At 48.7% G+C, this 17,582-nt stretch overlaps 1 protein-coding gene across 1 annotated transcript; it reads right to left on the bottom strand.

Moving 5' to 3' along the window:
* Positions 1 to 965: 965 nt before the first annotated feature.
* On the bottom strand, positions 966 to 11,782 carry OVOL2 (ovo like zinc finger 2). The gene is made up of 4 exons (XM_064509803.1): positions 11,569 to 11,782; positions 10,676 to 10,872; positions 7,178 to 7,367; positions 966 to 3,183 (listed from the first exon to the last, which is right to left on the bottom strand). Exons 1-4 carry the CDS (start codon positions 11,666 to 11,668, stop codon positions 2,873 to 2,875), a joined length of 798 nt encoding a protein of 265 aa, XP_064365873.1. The 5' UTR covers positions 11,669 to 11,782; the 3' UTR covers positions 966 to 2,872.
* Positions 11,783 to 17,582: the final 5,800 nt, after the last annotated feature.

Genomic DNA, 17,582 nt, shown 5'->3' with positions numbered 1-17,582 from the left:
GTGAGCTCTCTAGAACATTTCTGTAGCAGTCTAAGCTATTACCACCAACCCATAACAGATTTGGCAGATTGCCAGCGCCGTGCAAACTAGCATCTTTGCTCATATCCACTTCTTCACCAGTTCAAACTAACTTGTCAAACTTCAATTGACGTGTCAAGGCATTTGCTACAGAGAGCATCTGTCCTCTGCAGAAAAGCCAGCCAATCAGGGCAGTTACTCCAGCTACAGCAGCAAGCATTGCCTGAGCTGTGCTGTCCATCAAAAGTGGTTTTTCTTCTGTTATGTGGCACTTTGTTCTGGTGCTGCAAATGGTATTTGACTGAAATTGGGTAGATGGCCCACCTTGATCTGTCTGTAGTTCCTTCAGTGGAGACATGCTTTTGCAGCGATGGTGGAGGGACTCAAAATCACTGTACGCTACAGGAGGCAAAAAAAAAAAAAAAGACATATACAGATGTGTCTCCAGTTAGATAGGTGAGGAGGGTTTCTGCTTCAGCTCCGCTGCTGCAGTTCAAGGGCTGAGAGTTCAGAAGTGTTAAGAGCGTGAATCCTTTGCAGTTTGGTGCACTCCAACCACCTTGCTCAGAAGGACTCTCTTGAACAGTCTCATCTAGGTGCTGAGCTCACCAACCAGTGTCATGCCTGAGACCTTACTGAGCAGGCTTTAGGGGATTCCCACCAGTACGATTTGCTGAACCAGAAGTTAATGCTTGTCCTTAGCCAGACAATTTTGTCAACGTATTTGCAAGCATGCAAGCTTCACTCGGCATGAGCAACCTTCCATTTATACTATTCAGTTATAACGGCACAATTTCAGAAGAACTGAGGACTAGCACATAAACTATGGTCAGTTTTACAAAGTATCTTCTAATTTACCTCAGACACTTTTTTTCCCCATGGACTTTCCATTTATTAAGGTATTCTGCAAACTCTCCTGTTACATAGGATGACAAGTTTAGTCTATACACAGTAGCATCACTTTATTATCAATGTTTTCAAGGTCCCAAGCACCCACAGGGCTGTTGAATAAAATAGTAGTATCATTAGAAATGCTTTAAAAAAAAAAAAAAAACCTAAAAGCTATTCCCCATAAGAGCCCAAGCAGATGTCTGTATAAGACAGAGGCAAATTGAAAAGATTTTTGATTCTTACAAAGACACCCAAAATCTATCATTTTAATTATAATGATTATGAAGGTAGTGGCTGTGACTCTGCATTTCAGGTCGAGTTACTTTTCAGCTTTTCTTTTAATGTATACAGAATGTAGCACATCTCCCCCAAATGTACAACTTTATTTTGAGCACAAAATGCATTTGGGGGAATTTATAAGTAAAGCCATTATTATGTATTTAAGTTAATTAGAAACCTGTTTAGCAGCCGTGTCCATTAAGATAAGAGCCAGACAAACAACATGTGCTTGGACCAGCATAACTTGTGCTTGCTGAGGATGTTACCATCCTACCCTGTCTGTCCTGATACAGCCAAGTGCCCAGTCAGGGCTGCAGCAGCTCAGCAGCATCTAAAGCACCCTCAAGTGTGTCAGGAGGTCTTGGTGATGGCAGTTAGGGACACCCCTCTCTCCATTTTTTTTAATCACTAAATCTGCTCTTGATCCTCCCTGTTTTGGTTCTCCTGGGTCAACAGGGGCTGGAGCAGAGATGCAGGGGAGTCCTAAAAGCACAGAGATGTAGTACCACTCCCTCATCTTCAATATCACTGCCTCTTTGCCTTGCAGCATTATTCTCACCAAAAGCCTTCTCAGCCAAGAGGCACTGAAAATTAGAGGCCAGATTCACACATACAGTTTTGCACTGATCTCATGAGGCAGAGGCAGCCTAAGGCTCACTCCTAACTGCTTTGCACTGCTTTGTCGTGTTAGTGAACAGGCACTTGATAGTTCATTAAGAAGGAAAAAAAAAAAATCCCAAAATACACACACACACACACGGGTGTGTGCACACGCGCGCGCGCGCGCGCACACACACACACACACACACACACACACCATAAAATACACATAAAATTGCATGTCATCATGACAGATAATACATATCTTCAAGTCATTAAAGTGTTTTCTTTGGGTTTCTGGCTTAATATTGATGTAGATTAAAGGGATGTGGTAGTAATCCCCAAAGTAAGCATAAGTCCAGGAGAGTCAGAGTTAAGGTCACATTTAAATCTAAACATGATAAAATAAGTTCACAGCTTAAAGTACCTAAACCTGCAACATGACCTAAACTCTGCCCTGGAATAATGTCACTACCTGGAAGAGAAAGTGTAGGAGAGAAAAATTCTGCATCCTTTAAAAAAAAAAAAAATCTGTTTCAGCTCACCTTGGCTTACAGATCCATAAATCATTAGTTTACTGCCCAGGTGGGCAGAGTTAAGATTCACTGTGCATTTCAATTTCATTTACTGATACCATGTACTCCTATCCTTAAGGCCATTTTAATTATTTTTTCATCTGAGAACAATGTAATAATAGCTGCTCCTACGTGGCACTTTCTACCCAAAGCTCTTTGGGGTGACGCATTGGGAAAGGTGAAATTATTTGTCTATGGCCACTCAGCCAGGTGGTAGAGCTGAAAAAGAAAACTGGTTGCCTGAATGCCAATTCAGCAAGTTCTCCATTAACTAGGTGACATAGCCCCTTCCAAGCTTTCCATTTTTTTGACCAAAAAAGTCTGATGTTTGCATCATATACGGGAATATTTCTTTCAAGTTGAGGTTCTGTCAACATCAATAGAGTCCCATTAACAAAAAGCATCCCTGCTATTTCAGAAATTTCTTTCAAAATTGTTTTTTAAAAAAATAATATATATATAGTACTACGTGTAAACTTCATTCATTTAGACCACTATTATCCACTGCGTTATTCATCTTTGTCATCTTCTTTGGAGTTCCTCTGCAGGACAGGGCTCAGTTTATTTTGCAAAACTGCTGCAAGTTTTTTTGAGGTTTTTTTCAGGAAAGCACTTCCAGGGTGAACATTACTAACATGCAGATATAGGTCCTCTTGCGTAGGGCCCGTGTAGCCACAATCTTCGCACACATAAAGTTTATCTCGCCTCTGTTTGTAGGCATATTGCTGCTGCACTCCGTGGATCTTCTTGAGATGTGACTCGAGAGAACACCGCTGGGTAAATGCTTTGTTGCAAATCTCACATTTGTAAGGACGAATTCCTACAAGATTAAAAGAGAGTGATCATCATTCGGATTTAAATTCATTATAGCCTGCTAGGGAATCAACTGAGAACAAGGCCCGGTCCTATTAGACATTGAGCAAATGCACAGCAGCAGGTAGCTACACCCCAAGGAACCGTCTGTCTAAATAAAATATCTTACTTTTAGACTAAGATTTTCAGAAACAGGTTCATATATTTAGGAACCCAGAAATGTTGCAGAGAGGCTTAAGTAGATGCTGAATATAACAGATGCCCATCAGAGCTTTGGTCCTGAAGTAGCAACCATTAGCAACTCCTGCAAAATGCACTGCTTTAAAGCACTCTTGGAGTCTTGTGATCAGGTAAAATTGTTGGTTCCAGCTCACCTTTCATTTCTTTTTCTTCTAGTGACTGATATCTTGTCTCTCAGTAAGTTCTTAATTGTTTGCTTACAGTGAGCAAAGCTTAATAATGCCGCAGCGAATGGCTGCCAGACGTGAACATATCCTGATAACACTAACTCAAATGAGTGCTAGTGTTTTCATACAATATAGTTTTGATTATTGTCACTACAAGCTTCAAATCTAGAAAACAAGGACGTTAAGATGAAAAAAAATATGCATGCATATCTTCAAAGGGGGAAGAAGGGGCTGGCTTCTAATTTGAAAGCCTGAGCAGTTTCATTTAGTGCAGTCAACCAACAGTATCAAACATACCAGGAATAAACAGTATCCGTTTCACCAGAAATCAACACTGAGTTAACAACAACAACCACCCCCTGATACTTCATTGATAAATAGTTGAGGGTTTATCGACACTGGAAAAAACCTAAAGCAACTGGGCTTTTCCGTACTAGAGTAGGTTAGCAGGTTTTTCAAGGACAGATCAGCCTTAAAATGGATGCAATTTGGTACTTAAAACCCTGGTTTTGCAATGAGAGGTAAAATGCGTGCAAGATCAGAACTATGGTGAGTAATAGCCAGGCATAAAAGGGAGAAGTACATATGCTCATATAGATGGTTCATAACTTTGTAATTGAATTACGTCAAGTTTACCGCTCAAGGCTGATCTATTTACCAGAAATCCAAACTAGTTAGAGGTTGCAATAGGAAGAATCTTGACTGCATTTTTCAAGTCAAAAAAGGAGTTTATTCCAGTGTATTGGCTTAAACAATCATGACCAAAAAGTTATTTTCCAAGCACCTACTGCTGTCAGACTGCTCCAACAACTTAAATTAGATCAGACTGCAATCTGAGAGCAATTCCAGAGCTTCGTTAGAATTCACACGCAAAAATTTACCTTTTATGAATAATATTTGGGGGAGCAGTTTCATGCTCAGCTTAAGTCAACTTAAATCTTCACTGCCACAGGCTCCCGATGCCCATCGTGCCTCATAGGCACTGGTGCCAGCACAGGACAGGGTTAGACCATCACGCCAGAAAAGCTGGGTCTCTCCAGCATCAGGCTTAGATCAGCATCAGCGATCCTACTGGTGGGAACCACGCCTTCCCATTACTTTGGAATTATTTTAAAACTCGATTTTGCTGTCTCTATTACTTACTTTTTAACATTTAACTGTGCTCATGCCATGAATCTAGTTGGGTGTATTGGGCTTTCACGCCTTCCGATACTACCAAACTGTTGCTAAGTCTGGTTGCAAACACTGGTTGCAAACACTGCAGACTAATCATGCTAGCTAACCATTCCCACTGGAATACCAAAATTCAAGAAAGCACATGTACGCGAGTGACTGTTGCTACATAATAAAGCCCACACTACCATGTTCAGCCCCAGTTTGACTTCTCTTTAATAGTCACATAAAGCCTGGCTTTGCTGAACAACAATAAATTTCAACATTAAAATCCATTGCTTTCAAAGATGCCTTATATCAGTCTGGAAAAGACACATGCCAAAGACACGACGCTACCCTGCGCATCTCTGCATCAAGGAAGACGCCACCTGGACAACCCATACCTGCCTGGATTACCCTGACCTGAAAAAGCACTGGACTATCTGCAAGGGCAGTGAAAGCAAAGCAGAGCAGAGCAATTGGGCATGATACTGAGGAACCATATCCAACGTGAAAGGCAAAACCAAGAAGGAAAAGCACAGGCTTTGCTCAGGAAAATACAGCACATGCAGCATTCATCTTGTCTTAGACTAAAAAGAAGGAATGGTGAAGTCACTTTTCTTTCAGTAAATTTTGAGGCAATTTAACCATACGAGTCACATCTCCAAGGCAGTGGTTTTCACCCACTTTGTGTACAGCACAAAGATCCTTCTCCTTTGCTTACACAGTTTTCCAAAATCAGTTCCAAACCTGTGTGGTGAATTCAAGTCTACCAGCCATAGCATATCTGGTTTTACCTTCTGTTCACAGATCCCCTTGGAGTTAGTTTATGAATCTCAAAGAAATGTATGACAGGTTGGAAAAAAAAAACCCTTCTTTCAGAAGCACATACCCTCTGCAGTTTAGACAAACTCCGAGGCAGTTCCCTGGTCACATCCAGACTTCTTTCCCACATGAAAGCTACTGCAGCACTTTGCAAACAGAGAAAAACAGACCCAAACGCTGGCTCTGGCCACTGTTTTCACATCAAAACAGGTGTCAAGGTTTACAGGAGATCTATTGCTAAGAAATAACTCACATCTACCAAGAGAATTGCTGAACCTCTGTCTGGGAACCTGGTTAATTGTGGCTGATCTCATAAGCAGAGAGAAGGGATGCTGCAGAGCAATCCCAATTATTCTGCAGGTTTTGTAGGAAACTGGAAATCTGGGAAGTATCTGGAGTACATCCAGCACATGCAATGGAGAGCATCTTCTGGGTGCTTCGCAGGGCAAATTAAAAGCCTTCCAAATATAGGCAGCTGCCTTATTAAAGAGCGTCTTGTCTGGGGAGGATGGAGCTGATATGTATTTAAGCCAGCACTTCAAATAGGAAAAAAAAAAGGCAAAAAGGCAACCTTCTCCCTGCTCAGTTAGTACAAGCACTTCTATAACCAGTGAACTGGATTTGAGGTGGACATGGAGCAGGGAAGAAACGTGGAGCAGCTGGGGCGAGTGAACTCTGATCGCACTGTTTGAGCCAGAAGAGGACGTTTGTCTTTGGCCTCGGATGTTCACTTCAACTTTGTCTGCAGGTTTATACAAGCTCATCTGAACCTGCATGAACCCTTCTTCCAATTTTGGAAATGGTTTATTGTGACATGAGCTCATTTAAAATGAAGACAGCCCTTCAGATCCGATTGTTAAAAAGGTACAAGGGCAGGAAAGCGAAAACAGAGTCATACAAACTCTTTGTTAAATTTCTTGCATTTCTTGATTTCTTGTAATTACTGCACACAGGCCCAGAAACCCCCCGCTGCTCACTCCGTGGGGATTCAGCGCATGGGGTGCATGAAAGTCAAATGGGTTGTCTAGTTTCCCTCAAGAAGCTCAAGGCACAGCAGAAACCACACTCTGGTTTCTTCAGAAGGTGCCAAAATCAAACCATAACCCCGTTCCACAGAATGGCCCGCAGTGAAGGTTTACCAAAAAAAAAAAAAACCTGCTCCTCATTTCCTCTAGAGGGCAAAGCATTTTCGTGGAACACATGCAGGCACTCACTGGTACATGCTCAACCCTTGATAATCCATGGTGGATTATTCTCATGACATGGGAGATAGCTCCACCAGCAATCCCAGCTCTCCAGGTTTGCTGGCCAAGGCACAACAGCACCCAGGCATGATTACACTGGATCTGGGTATTAGCCCCTGCACCCACATGGCTTCATATGGATTTCATTAGTTCTCTTCATATTTCATTAATTCCAGGAGTTTCCTACTCACAGATTCATGATTCTTCCTTTTCTCCATTACATCCCCATTAATTTTTGCAAATGTTTTCTGGGTGTTGTGTTATCATCGCATTGGGTTACCCTCACCCTTCTGTCTTGGTCCCATCTCCCCCCTTCTCCTTACTCCAAATAGCCCAGGGCTGTCTGCAAAATGCTTTGGTAAAGCATTCTCACCAGTATGGGTCCGGACATGCCTCTTCAGATCAAAGGTGTCGTTGAAGCCTTTCCCGCAGAAGGTGCACAAGTGTCTCTTCACCTGGCTGTGACATTTGATGTGACGGTTGAGCATGCGCTGCAGACGAAAGCCTTTGCCACACAGCTCGCAGCTGTGCATCGCGGCATCGCTGCAGGTGCCAGTGGTGAACTAGGAAATGGAACAGCACTGGGTGAGGAGGTATCAACATGGCAAAAAAGACTAACACCCCCCCCCCCCCCAAAAAAAGGAGGAGGACTTGCTCATTACTTCATGAAAAAATCCTTGGGATAAATTCAAAATGAGAAGTGAAAATATTCAGGAGAGAGTCTTCCTGGGTGAATTCTTCACACCTCCCTTGCAATAAGGCATCCAGGACAGACTTCAGCCTGACCCAGGTCTACTCAGGGAGCAAGGGGGCTGTGATGCCCAAGGAGCACCATAAGCAATCGCATGTGCGCGAGGGGTCATGGCCAAGGAGCAGCCATCTATCTGCTAACTCTTCTCCCTCTTGCAAGCTGTGTCCACCAGGAGCACTACCCTTGCTTAAAGAGTAAAACCATCCCACCTCATCTAACCGCGACACCACGTTCCTGCATTGCCATCCCTCCCCGCACAACATCTGATGGTTCAAGTCATGACAGAAGACAGGAGAAAGTTCCACAATGTCCCGTGTGACCTTCTCGGGATGCCACACTCCTACTGACTGTGTACATAGGCACACGGAGAAATGCCCATGGCTTGGCTGGTGGCAATAGGTGTTAGGTGGGCATCTGTTAATGTGTACTGGCAAACTTGACTTCAGCGGTTAAAACAGAGACCACGCACTGGATGTTTTCCAGAGACATGGACCCTTATCAAACTACATACTCAAGCACATGTGCTTAGGCTATGATCAGCTGTCCTTATGGCCACATCTGCACAGGTTCATGCATTCAGACAACATTCTGAACAGGGACTAGAAGCCCTGCCTGCCTTGAGAAGGTTGCACCGACATAACCAAAAGCTCCAGCTGCAGAGCAATGCAAGGCATGACTGTCCCATGCCTGTACACCTTCATTACTTACACTTCTAGCTAGTATGGACACTGAATGCATACCTAGAAAACCAACCAGCAGTCAAAAATCATGCCACTGCCGCTGAAGGGACCTCCTGCCTCGGTAAACACCAGGGGCCAACAGCCCAGCCGTGGAGGGCAACAACTGAGGTGCAGGCACATGTCCCTTGCCACCAACCACCCGGGGACACAACCCCCAGCGGACAGGAGGGGACCACAGCAGAGGAAGGCCGTTTCATCAACCACCGCAGCTGTTTGGCTAGCAAAGGTGCGTCACAGCCCATAGATCATGCCCGAAGCATTCCTACGCACAACCATGACCTGGGCCAACTTAAAAAAAAAAAAAAAAAAAAAAAAAGCTTCCTTCGAGATTGGCATAGCTTTTCCACACCTCTAAGTTCATGGTTTCCCCTAAGGACTTCCCTGGAAACGCTGCCCCTCATAATTTTTCCTCCCCTCGTTCCCCCTCCCCCCCAAAAAGGTTAAGGGTAGTTTTGACTGTGAAGGTAAACTGGGTTAGATAAACCAAAGCAATGCTGCATTGACTCAGCAGAGATTGGGACAATGGCCCCAATCAATTTGTCTCCCTTGCTTGTCAATTAACTTCAGCGCATCATTACAGGTTACTCTCTTCGTTCTCGATTCCAATACCAAAAACTTTGCGCTGATACCATTACCTAACTTCACTACGAGAGACACTGATGATTCAGCTCCTGGGAAGAGCATTTCTCATACGGAAGGCCTTATGTTTGGAATATGCAAATAGTCAGCTATTATTTTAATTAATGGCATAGCTGACGTGCTCACTATTACTAGCTGTTAGAGTCAGGTGAAAGAAAACAGATAGCAGCACACGCACATGTCATCAGTGCTTGCAATGCTTTTGGCAAGTTTCTGTGGCAGTCTTAGAAAACTTAACTCTGCAGAAACAAGGTTAACAAAACAGATTTCTTCCTGGCCTTCATCACAACTTTCGCTAATAGCACAGATTCAAACATAGGAATTAGGCTTAAGTAAAAGAGCAGGGAAAAGTATGATTAAATCCCAGCAGAGCATCCATAGTTTGGGTGAAAAGTAATCCTAAATTCCCAGGTTGTCCTGCCTTTGCCTGAATGTGCGTCTCCAGCACTAAGTCTGTAAAACTGGGGCTTTGAGCATTGCTTGTTGTCAGACCTGAAGCAGATACAAAGTATTTCTAGTGGAGCAACAAAGCAAGCTCTTCATGCAGAAAGGAGCAAGTGTTGGGCTTGTTCTCCTTGAAGAGCCAGGTATTTTTCTTGACTCCCCCCCGCCTTATTATTAATGAAGCAATGCTATTAGAATTTTTTTGTAAAGCAAAAAGAAGAAAAAAACACAAACTAGCTGCAAAACATGTGAAGCTAGAGGGGCAGCAAATTGGAAAGTGTCTATCGGGCAGCAGGTAGGACTCCACTTCACTGTGGCCATGTATGTAACCAGAGTAAAAATGTAGTATTAATCACAAGATTATTAACCTGACGGCTAAAACACTGTAATCTTAGCACAGACAGTGGGAATTTTTACAGCGCCATCCAGCAAAACAACAGCTAGGATTTAACGATGCGTTAAGTAGCCACTGGCAAAACACATCTCTTATTTGGTAGCACAGAGGTGGTCTGATGCCACCTCTGTTAAGGAAAATCCTTGATGTTCATAGGAGCTGGACAGGGCCCTGTGCTGCACTTTCTCCTCCCCCCCCGTGTGCACCACCACACTTTGAGGAAGGCTTGGTGGCTGGGCAGGCATTCCTGCGTGGCGAAGAGCCCCTGATCCATTTGCCTTCCCAGCCTTTGGAGTGAACCCACAGCTCTGCCTTCCCCAGGTATGGAAAAGGACCTTCCCCTAGTTTCTGTACTGATAAGTCAAAAGGGTAAGGTGGCTGAGGGAAAAAACACACTGCAAACCTCTTGGGTCAGTGCTTGGCCACAACCTAGAAAAAGGCCTTTCAAGAAGGCTCCATGTTACACAGGAGATCCACCCACACGCTGTGGGGCTTGCCTCCTAGCTGCCAGAGCAGGTCCTTCCTGGCTGGGCTCAGCTCTCTTGCAGGACCTGAGCCAAGCAGGTCAGGGACAGCATGTCCCAGCAGGGCTAAGGGCACTGGAAGATGATAGTACATCACAGAGGAGATTTGCCCTGCTGCTGCCATCCTACATCTCGCTCTCCCCAGCTGCTCTGGCAGGCATTGATCTCAGCTTTTGGGATGGGCACTGTCACCTCTAACACAAGGTGCACACAGGACGCTGGGACATCAGGCTTCACATTGCAGAAGAGGGGTTTCCAGCGGAGCAAACACAGACAAAACTGCTTCATTTTCCCCAAAGCTGCGACTTCATGTCGAGGCGGCAAGGCTGCGCCCTCGACACAGGGTCATGGCGGGGCCAAGGGCGCGGGCCGTGGTTACCTTGATCTTCGACCTGACCGCGGGGCGCCTCACGGCCAAGTCCAGCAGCATCCCCCCGGCAGCGCCCAGGCCGGCGGCGGTGGTGGCGGGCTGGGGCGTCAGGGGGCCGCTGGGTTCCGCTTCCCTGGTGCCGCTGCTCCCGCTGCTCTCCAGGCTGCAGCTGTCTTCGTAGCCGAGGAGCACGCAGCCCAGGCCGCCTGCAGCGGGTGCAGAGGAGGAGGTGGAGGGTCAGGGGAGAGGAAGAGAGCGGAGCGGGGCAAGCCGCGGCAGGAGGAGAGGGGGCGGCGGGGCCCGGCGGCGCGGCGCTTGGCCGGGCAGCAGCCGCGCCGCACCGCGCTGTTTAACCTGCGGGCGGGCCCGGGCGGCGGGGGAGGCTCCCCCGCTCGCGCTGCAATCGGAAACTCAAACACAAACGGTCCCAAAGTTCAAACAACCCAGCTCCGCCGCCTTCCCGTTATACCCCGGGCAAGGGCAGGCGAGGAGGAGGCGGCAGGAAGGCGGGGGGAGGCCGAGGGGACATCCCCCCCGCCCCAAGCCCTTTCTTCTTCTTCCTCCGACCTTTCTCATGCAAACGAGGTTTCCCACCTTTGCGGGGCTCCCTGCGGGGGTCGCGGTGCGGGGCCCCGAGCAGGGGAAGGGGGCGGCAGCTCCTCCGCTAAATGGAAGGGGCCCCGACGTCCCCCCCGCCCCCCGGTTATCACAAGCCCGTCGCGCCCCGCAGGCGCGTGCGCTCCCTCGGGGCGCCCGGCGGCCGCGCTCGCCCCCACGCAGCCCAAACCCCGCCGCCGGAGCCGCTTCCCGGGGCATAAACCTCGCCTCCGGCCCGGCAGTGAGCGGGCTGGTGGCCGGGGGCAAGCGGCGCAGAGCCCCGGCCGGGGCGGGCGACGCCTCACCTGGGATGTAGGTGTCGGCTCGCTCCTCGTCGGGCAGCCCATCCCAGCTGCGCACGGCCGGCTGCGGGCTCCGGCGCTTCACCAGGAAGGCTCTGGGCATGGCGAGGGCAGGGGGCTCGGCGCGGCGCGGCTGCCCCGCCGCCGGCCGCAGCCCGGCTGGGAGCGGGCGCTCCGCTGCCGTCGGCGGGGAGCGGGACGGCGCGCACCGGGCAGAGCCGCTGAGGCGCGGGGAGGGGAAGGGGAGGGAAAGCGGCGGCGGCGTGGGGGGGGGGGGGGGGAGGTGGGGGGGAGGAAAGTTTCATAAGGTGGAATAGAAAAATGCACCAGGAAACTTGGGAAGGAGCATGCGTGCTGCAAACATAACGGTGTCAACAAGTCTGCTTACCTGTCCGACCGGTTGGAGCAGCTGAGCTTTGTTCCAGCCCTTCCTAAGGCATGAATGTTTGCAAAAGAATTTAACGTCTGAAAATTAAAAAAAAAAAAAGGGGGGGGGGAGCCCTGCCTTTGCTCCCTGGGGGGGCGGGTGGTGGGGACCCCAGCGGGACCCGGCCCCTCGCCCCGCAGGGCCTCCCTGTCCACCCAGGGATGCTGCGGGGGCAGCGGGGCTGCTTCCCCTCGGGGCAGCTTTTTTCTCATACCCCAAAAAGGCGTTTCCTCCCTCCTCGAAGCAGAGGGGCTCCTGGTGTCCCCCACCCGGGGGGGCCCCCACTGCCCCCAGGGGGCTGCACCCAGGGGCCCCTCTGGAGCACCGGCAAGAGGAAAAATTCCCCAGACCTCGAGGGAAAAAAAAAGGCTGAGCTGTCCTCAGGCCAGCTGCAGGCAGAGAAAGTTGTTATTATTATTTTTAATGACAAGTTTTTCTTCTGTTAAAAGAAGAGCTTTATTTCATTTTAGCCCTTGATTTAAAATGAAAAATGGGTCAAGGCTTCAGTCTTCCCCTTGCCCCCCCCCCTTTTTTTTTGCCTCTCCCCCTTCCCCAAATAGAAATGAAACGAAAGAGGACAGGGAGGGGGGAATTAGAAAAAGAAACAGAGGAAAACCCACAGAATTGGACTCCGAAGTCTCAGAGCACAGCAAAGGCTGCGTACAGAGTGGCCTTGAATATTTAACAACATTCGGGGGTTCTTCCTCCTGCCTCGTGCCTGTTATTCGAGCAGCTTTCTTATTAAATAAGGTGGAAATATATTCTGTGCTGTCCTCCCCAAGCACATCCTCCCGTTAGTGTCTGCACTGGAATGGAGCACTTGCACAGGTTGGCAGGGCTGCAGGAGTAGCTTTTACATTTCCCCACCTAAAGAGGCCTTTCAAACTGCATCATTTTTTCTCTAAGATTGCCGCTTTCCTCACAAAGAACAAAACACAAGTCACGGGGAATCAATAAGAGCTTCACTATTGATTTCATTGGGATGAAGATTTTATTTCAGGGGCCAGATCTGGAGCTTCTGGAATGGATGTGTCTTCAAATGCACCAGCCACATTAAAGAGCGCTTTTTAATGAGTCACAAGTCCCCGGCTACTGCATCCAGGCTTTTGGGGAAGGACCACCAGTTTAGGGCTGTTGGAGACTGTTGAGAACAAATGGGTGTGATGTCTCACATAGCTCTGAGATCTCAGGCCGTAAGAGGGGCTGGATCTGGGCCAGCGCGCACCAGCTCCAGTGTGGATGCTCAGGATGGAGGAATTCCCGGCGCGGCATGGCCTGAGGGCTCAGCGCATGGGGAAGGAGCTGGAGCCCCACTGGCCCTGCAATGCTGCCTAGCAAAGCTGCTAATTGGGCATGCTGCACAACTGGGAAGGTCCTCTAGGTTAAGTATCTCCACGCGATTGGTATTTCCAGACAGGAAATCCTAGCTAGGAGACACAGCAGCCCTGACCCACCGATATGTTTTGATAGGGCATACCAGTGTGAGGCATGGATGCGGGCAGCCAGGCTAGGACCTTCTCGGCAGAAGACTCCAGGTCTTCCTCCCTGGCCAGGCACAATCTTCCAGGAGCCAAAAGACTTTTGATGAACAGGGCCTGGCTTTGCTCCCATAAGTGCTAAGAATAAAACCAACCAAAGCAGCAGAGTGCACCCAGCACCCAGCACTTGGGGAAAGGTCATCCAGGAGGAGCTAAAAACCATTTACCTGTTGGGCAGGGTCCTCAGAGTGACTGTGACTGCTGGGGGGGCCTATTCTGGCGAAGGGGCCTCCTTCCGCTCTCCTGGAGAGTTTATAGGATCTGCAGGTACTGGAGAAAAGCAACCTCAGTGTGCTTCCAGGGCGTCTCACCAATACCACACATAAAACCTTCCCTTTTCTTTCTTTCTCTTTAAGGCTATGTAATTTCTCTGTTATGTCTGAGACTTTGCTCCAGGTCAGAATACAACTACACGGGTTTTAATTCATTTCTGCAAGGCTTTCAACTGGAGGTTTCTTTTATTTTAACCACTCCTTGTCTTTTAAGCCAAAAGAGGTAGCAAATGACATTCATCACAGCACTCTCAAAGCAAGAGTTTGCTGTGACTACTTTAACGTGTTCTTGGCTTTTTCGGCTCCTGTTTTGAGATTCCCATTTAGCGAGGTACCGGAGTACATGCTTCACTTTAATTGGGTGCTCAAAGTCAGACATGCAGTTACGTGCACAGCTGAATCAGGGACTAAGCTGTTATCAGCAGCACTGGAGCCCTAACTAGTGGTCAGGGTTGCAGTGTGTTCAGCGTAGTTGAAGGCATGGGGTGAAGAGAAGGTCTCACCCTGAGCCATGCTCCTCCTCAGCGGCAGCCCCGGGCAGCGAGCAGAAGAAAACCAGGCTTCCTTTCCCCAAAATAACATTCTTCAGTGGCTGTGAACCCGGAGGAGCTCGGGGAGCATGCTTACAGCCTGGCCATGCAAACAGCACCAGGAACATGTGAAGGAGCAAGCGGGGGCTGGAGGAGGACACAGGAATGACTTTAACCATCCCTGCTCCCACAGCCACTTTATCACAAAGTGGCACCCTTGGGGCTGCTCCTTCTTCAGCAAGTCAGCCCACAAACCCATCACTGGGTGGCCAGGATGCTTCTTTGTACGTCTGCCGGAGAAGCGTTGTACATACAGTCTGTGCACTGTAATTACTTAATAAATAATGATGCTAATGAGATAATGGCATACAAACTTTTCTGTAGAATCTTGTTTAATTCTGAGCCTTAGCTGGGTGTGGAAGAAAACCCAGTATATTAAATTAACGTTTTGGGTGTAAATCAAATTAAATGTACAAAATGCCCTGTAGGGTCAAAGCACAATGGGACCCACCCTTACATATTTGACTACTAAAATGTGTTTCATTTGACTCAAATCATTTGAAAGTGAGAAAAGAGAGACTTGATCAAGTAATGAATCAGCCATGGGATGCTGTCGCAATCACAACCCCCTCTCCTTCCCAAGCAAACCCCTGGTGTGGGGATGGGTTGATGGCTGTGTGCAAGACATGGGCAGCTGCTCCTTGCTGGAGGACTCCCTTTCACTGCCAGCATCCTGATTTATGTACTACCTCAAAGAAAGTGGAGAAAGTGTGCTTGAGAGCAAGAGCCTTGGTTTAGCAAGCCAGGGAAGGAGCTTGGCTTGAGAAGGGCAGAGTTAGAGATGTAAGGACAGTAAAGGGGGCAAAAAGGTGCAAGCAAAGGTGCAAGTCCACTGCTAGGGGGATGAGGAGGCTTCAGTTTTATTTGCAAGTAGGGAAGATCTTAGTTGCCTCTTAAGGGGAACTTCCCAATGAGCAGAGCAGGAGCTAGTGACCCAGGGGAGCCGTGTGGTTCCCTTCACTGGGGATTTTGAAGGATGAGCTGGATGGAGATGAGCTTCAACCCTGCTTTGGTGCAGAGAGTGGGAGCAGAGCAGAGATGGGAATCGGCCAGTGGCGGGTCACCCCACACCACTGTCATCATCGTGTCACCATGGGACAGCAGGCAGAGACACCAACCAACGCCTTTGCACGCCCCCACCACCCATCACAACCCCACATCATGCCATCAACTGTGCTGGTGCAACACAACCGATCAGAGTTAAAAATAACCTTTCTCCTTCTTGCCTGGGTTATTTTTAAGCTTGATCAGCACTGTGCAGCTCCAGAAACAGGCACATGCCAGTGTGGCAGAGGGCCACAGCCTGGGAGGGGATGAGGCGAGAGCTTGATCATCCAGCTGCATTGCTCTGACATCACCACCCCAAGCAGAAATGGAGAGACACCAGCGCGGACAACCCATGAGAGCCACATGGTGATGTCCCACTCATGAGGTAAGGGCTGGGCTGAGAGCACAGCACCAGCAAGTCACTCAGTGCCTCTTCTCCAGTGTTTTCCAGGCAATTTGAGACAAATGGGACTGGATGAAGACGAGAACCTGGATGGCTCCATCCAACATGGAGTCTTTGGTCTCTAGCTCCCAGGAGAGCTCAGATAGGTGGATTTGTTCAAGTTTATGGACTATGCTCAGCTGTGTGAGAGAATTCATGACTTCAAATCCCTGGGAGGGTGAATCTTCATCTGCTGGGGTCTGTAGAGTGCCTGAAACAGCATGCCATGAAGCCACTGGGAGCCCTGGGCTCACAGACTGGCCAAATCACAGAAATGCTCCTGTCCCGAGTGAGCCTTCACATTACCAGTTTAACTTGGGTGTCCACCTGGTTTGGCACAGCAATGCAAAGCTGCTGGAAGAGCCACGAGGACCTGGCCTTGGGTTACAGCTGAGGGAAGGGGTCTCAGAAGGAAAACACCCATGTTGCAGTCAAGGGAAGCTGGGACAAGGGAGAGCATTTCATCTGCAACCTTTTCCAACCTGCTACCTCCTTGGATTATCCTGTGGCAGTCCAGCATGCTGTATAGTGTATTTTAATCTGTTGAGAATTGCCTGGCTTTAGTCGGTCTTCCCAGAAGGATCACAGAGACCTCTAAGGACCACAGCTTGAAAACCCACAGCAGAGCATATAGGGAAGATCCCCTCACTCTAAGAAAAAAACATCAACCTGAGCACAAGTTACTTCCAGTCCCTAACCTTCCTTTTACCTGGATTTCTCTTCTTTTTCTCAATGCTGAGCACTTGCCTCTAAAGAGCTGATGTGATTTTGGGGGATGATCCTGTTCACCCCACCCCACTCTGATTTTGTCCTACGCCTCATCACACATCTGAAGCATTCGGGGTGACTCAGCTCAGTTTCGGTAGGTGCATATGAGCACACACCAGCCACAGCAGTGTTGCAGCTTTCATTAGAGGAGTGCGCCCAGATCCCGGGAGCTCAGTCTTAACTTGTGCCCGGTGCCCTGTGCCTTCGCCTGGGGGCTGTGCTGGTGCCGAGCAACTTCTCCAAGCTGACACACCAGGATGACTGTAGCTGCTCTCTGGCTGGCACCGGGCATTTCTTGGGATGAGACGCTCGGAGGCGGATGCAGAGGACGGGCAGTTCCAGCATAACTGAACGGAAAAGGCAATGCAGCAGCCTGGGGAGCAAGCGAATTCGGTTTGCCTTGGCTCTGCATTTGCACCGCTGTGCCCCTCAGCTCAGTCCAGCCAAAAGGGCTGGACCACCTCCGAGGGCAGCTTCTCTAGGAGGAGCTGCAAGCTCCACCACTGCACCATTGCCATGATGTATCAGACGTCTGCCATGAGCAAGTCCGTACTCCTCATCCTCTGGACTCAAAGCATGGAGTCTGAGTGAATACAGGCCTGTAATCACCAGGATTTGAGTGCTGCTGGGGGCAGCAGAGGGTCTGAGAGCAAAGCTGCAGCCTTGGTCTATGCAACATCTTCCTTAGCACAAAGCTGCCATCTGCCACAGGGCCAAATCCTGGACACTGGACATCTGCTCCCAAGCCAGATTTTGGCAGGTCCCCTGGTTACATCAGGAATCACTTCCCTGCAGTGGATGGAGCCAACATAGCTCAATGCCAATGTACCTATGAAGGAGAGAGCAGTGTCTCCATGAGCCTCCCCAATTTGGAGGGCAACCTGCTTTCCTTGGCTAGGCAGCAAGAAAGGGCTGGAGAAGGTGCCAGCTAGG

This window comes from Dromaius novaehollandiae, chromosome 3, assembly GCF_036370855.1.
Source record: "Dromaius novaehollandiae isolate bDroNov1 chromosome 3, bDroNov1.hap1, whole genome shotgun sequence".
Classification (NCBI taxonomy): domain Eukaryota; kingdom Metazoa; phylum Chordata; class Aves; order Casuariiformes; family Dromaiidae; genus Dromaius; species Dromaius novaehollandiae.
The sequence above is the reverse complement of the archived record's forward strand: the minus strand, read 5'-3'. Positions and strand labels throughout refer to the sequence as shown.

Excerpts from the sequence above, each read along its gene's own strand:
- OVOL2 (XM_064509803.1), bottom strand. The coding sequence starts at position 11,668 with ATGCCCAGAGCCTTCCTGGTGAAGCGCCGGAGCCCGCAGCCGGCCGTG. Across the intron at positions 10,873-11,568 it reads AGCCGACACCTACATCCCAG|GCGGCCTGGGCTGCGTGCTC; the intron begins GTGAGGCGTCGC and ends CACCCGCTGCAG. Across the intron at positions 7,368-10,675 it reads CGGTCAGGTCGAAGATCAAG|TTCACCACTGGCACCTGCAG; the intron begins GTAACCACGGCC and ends TCCATTTCCTAG.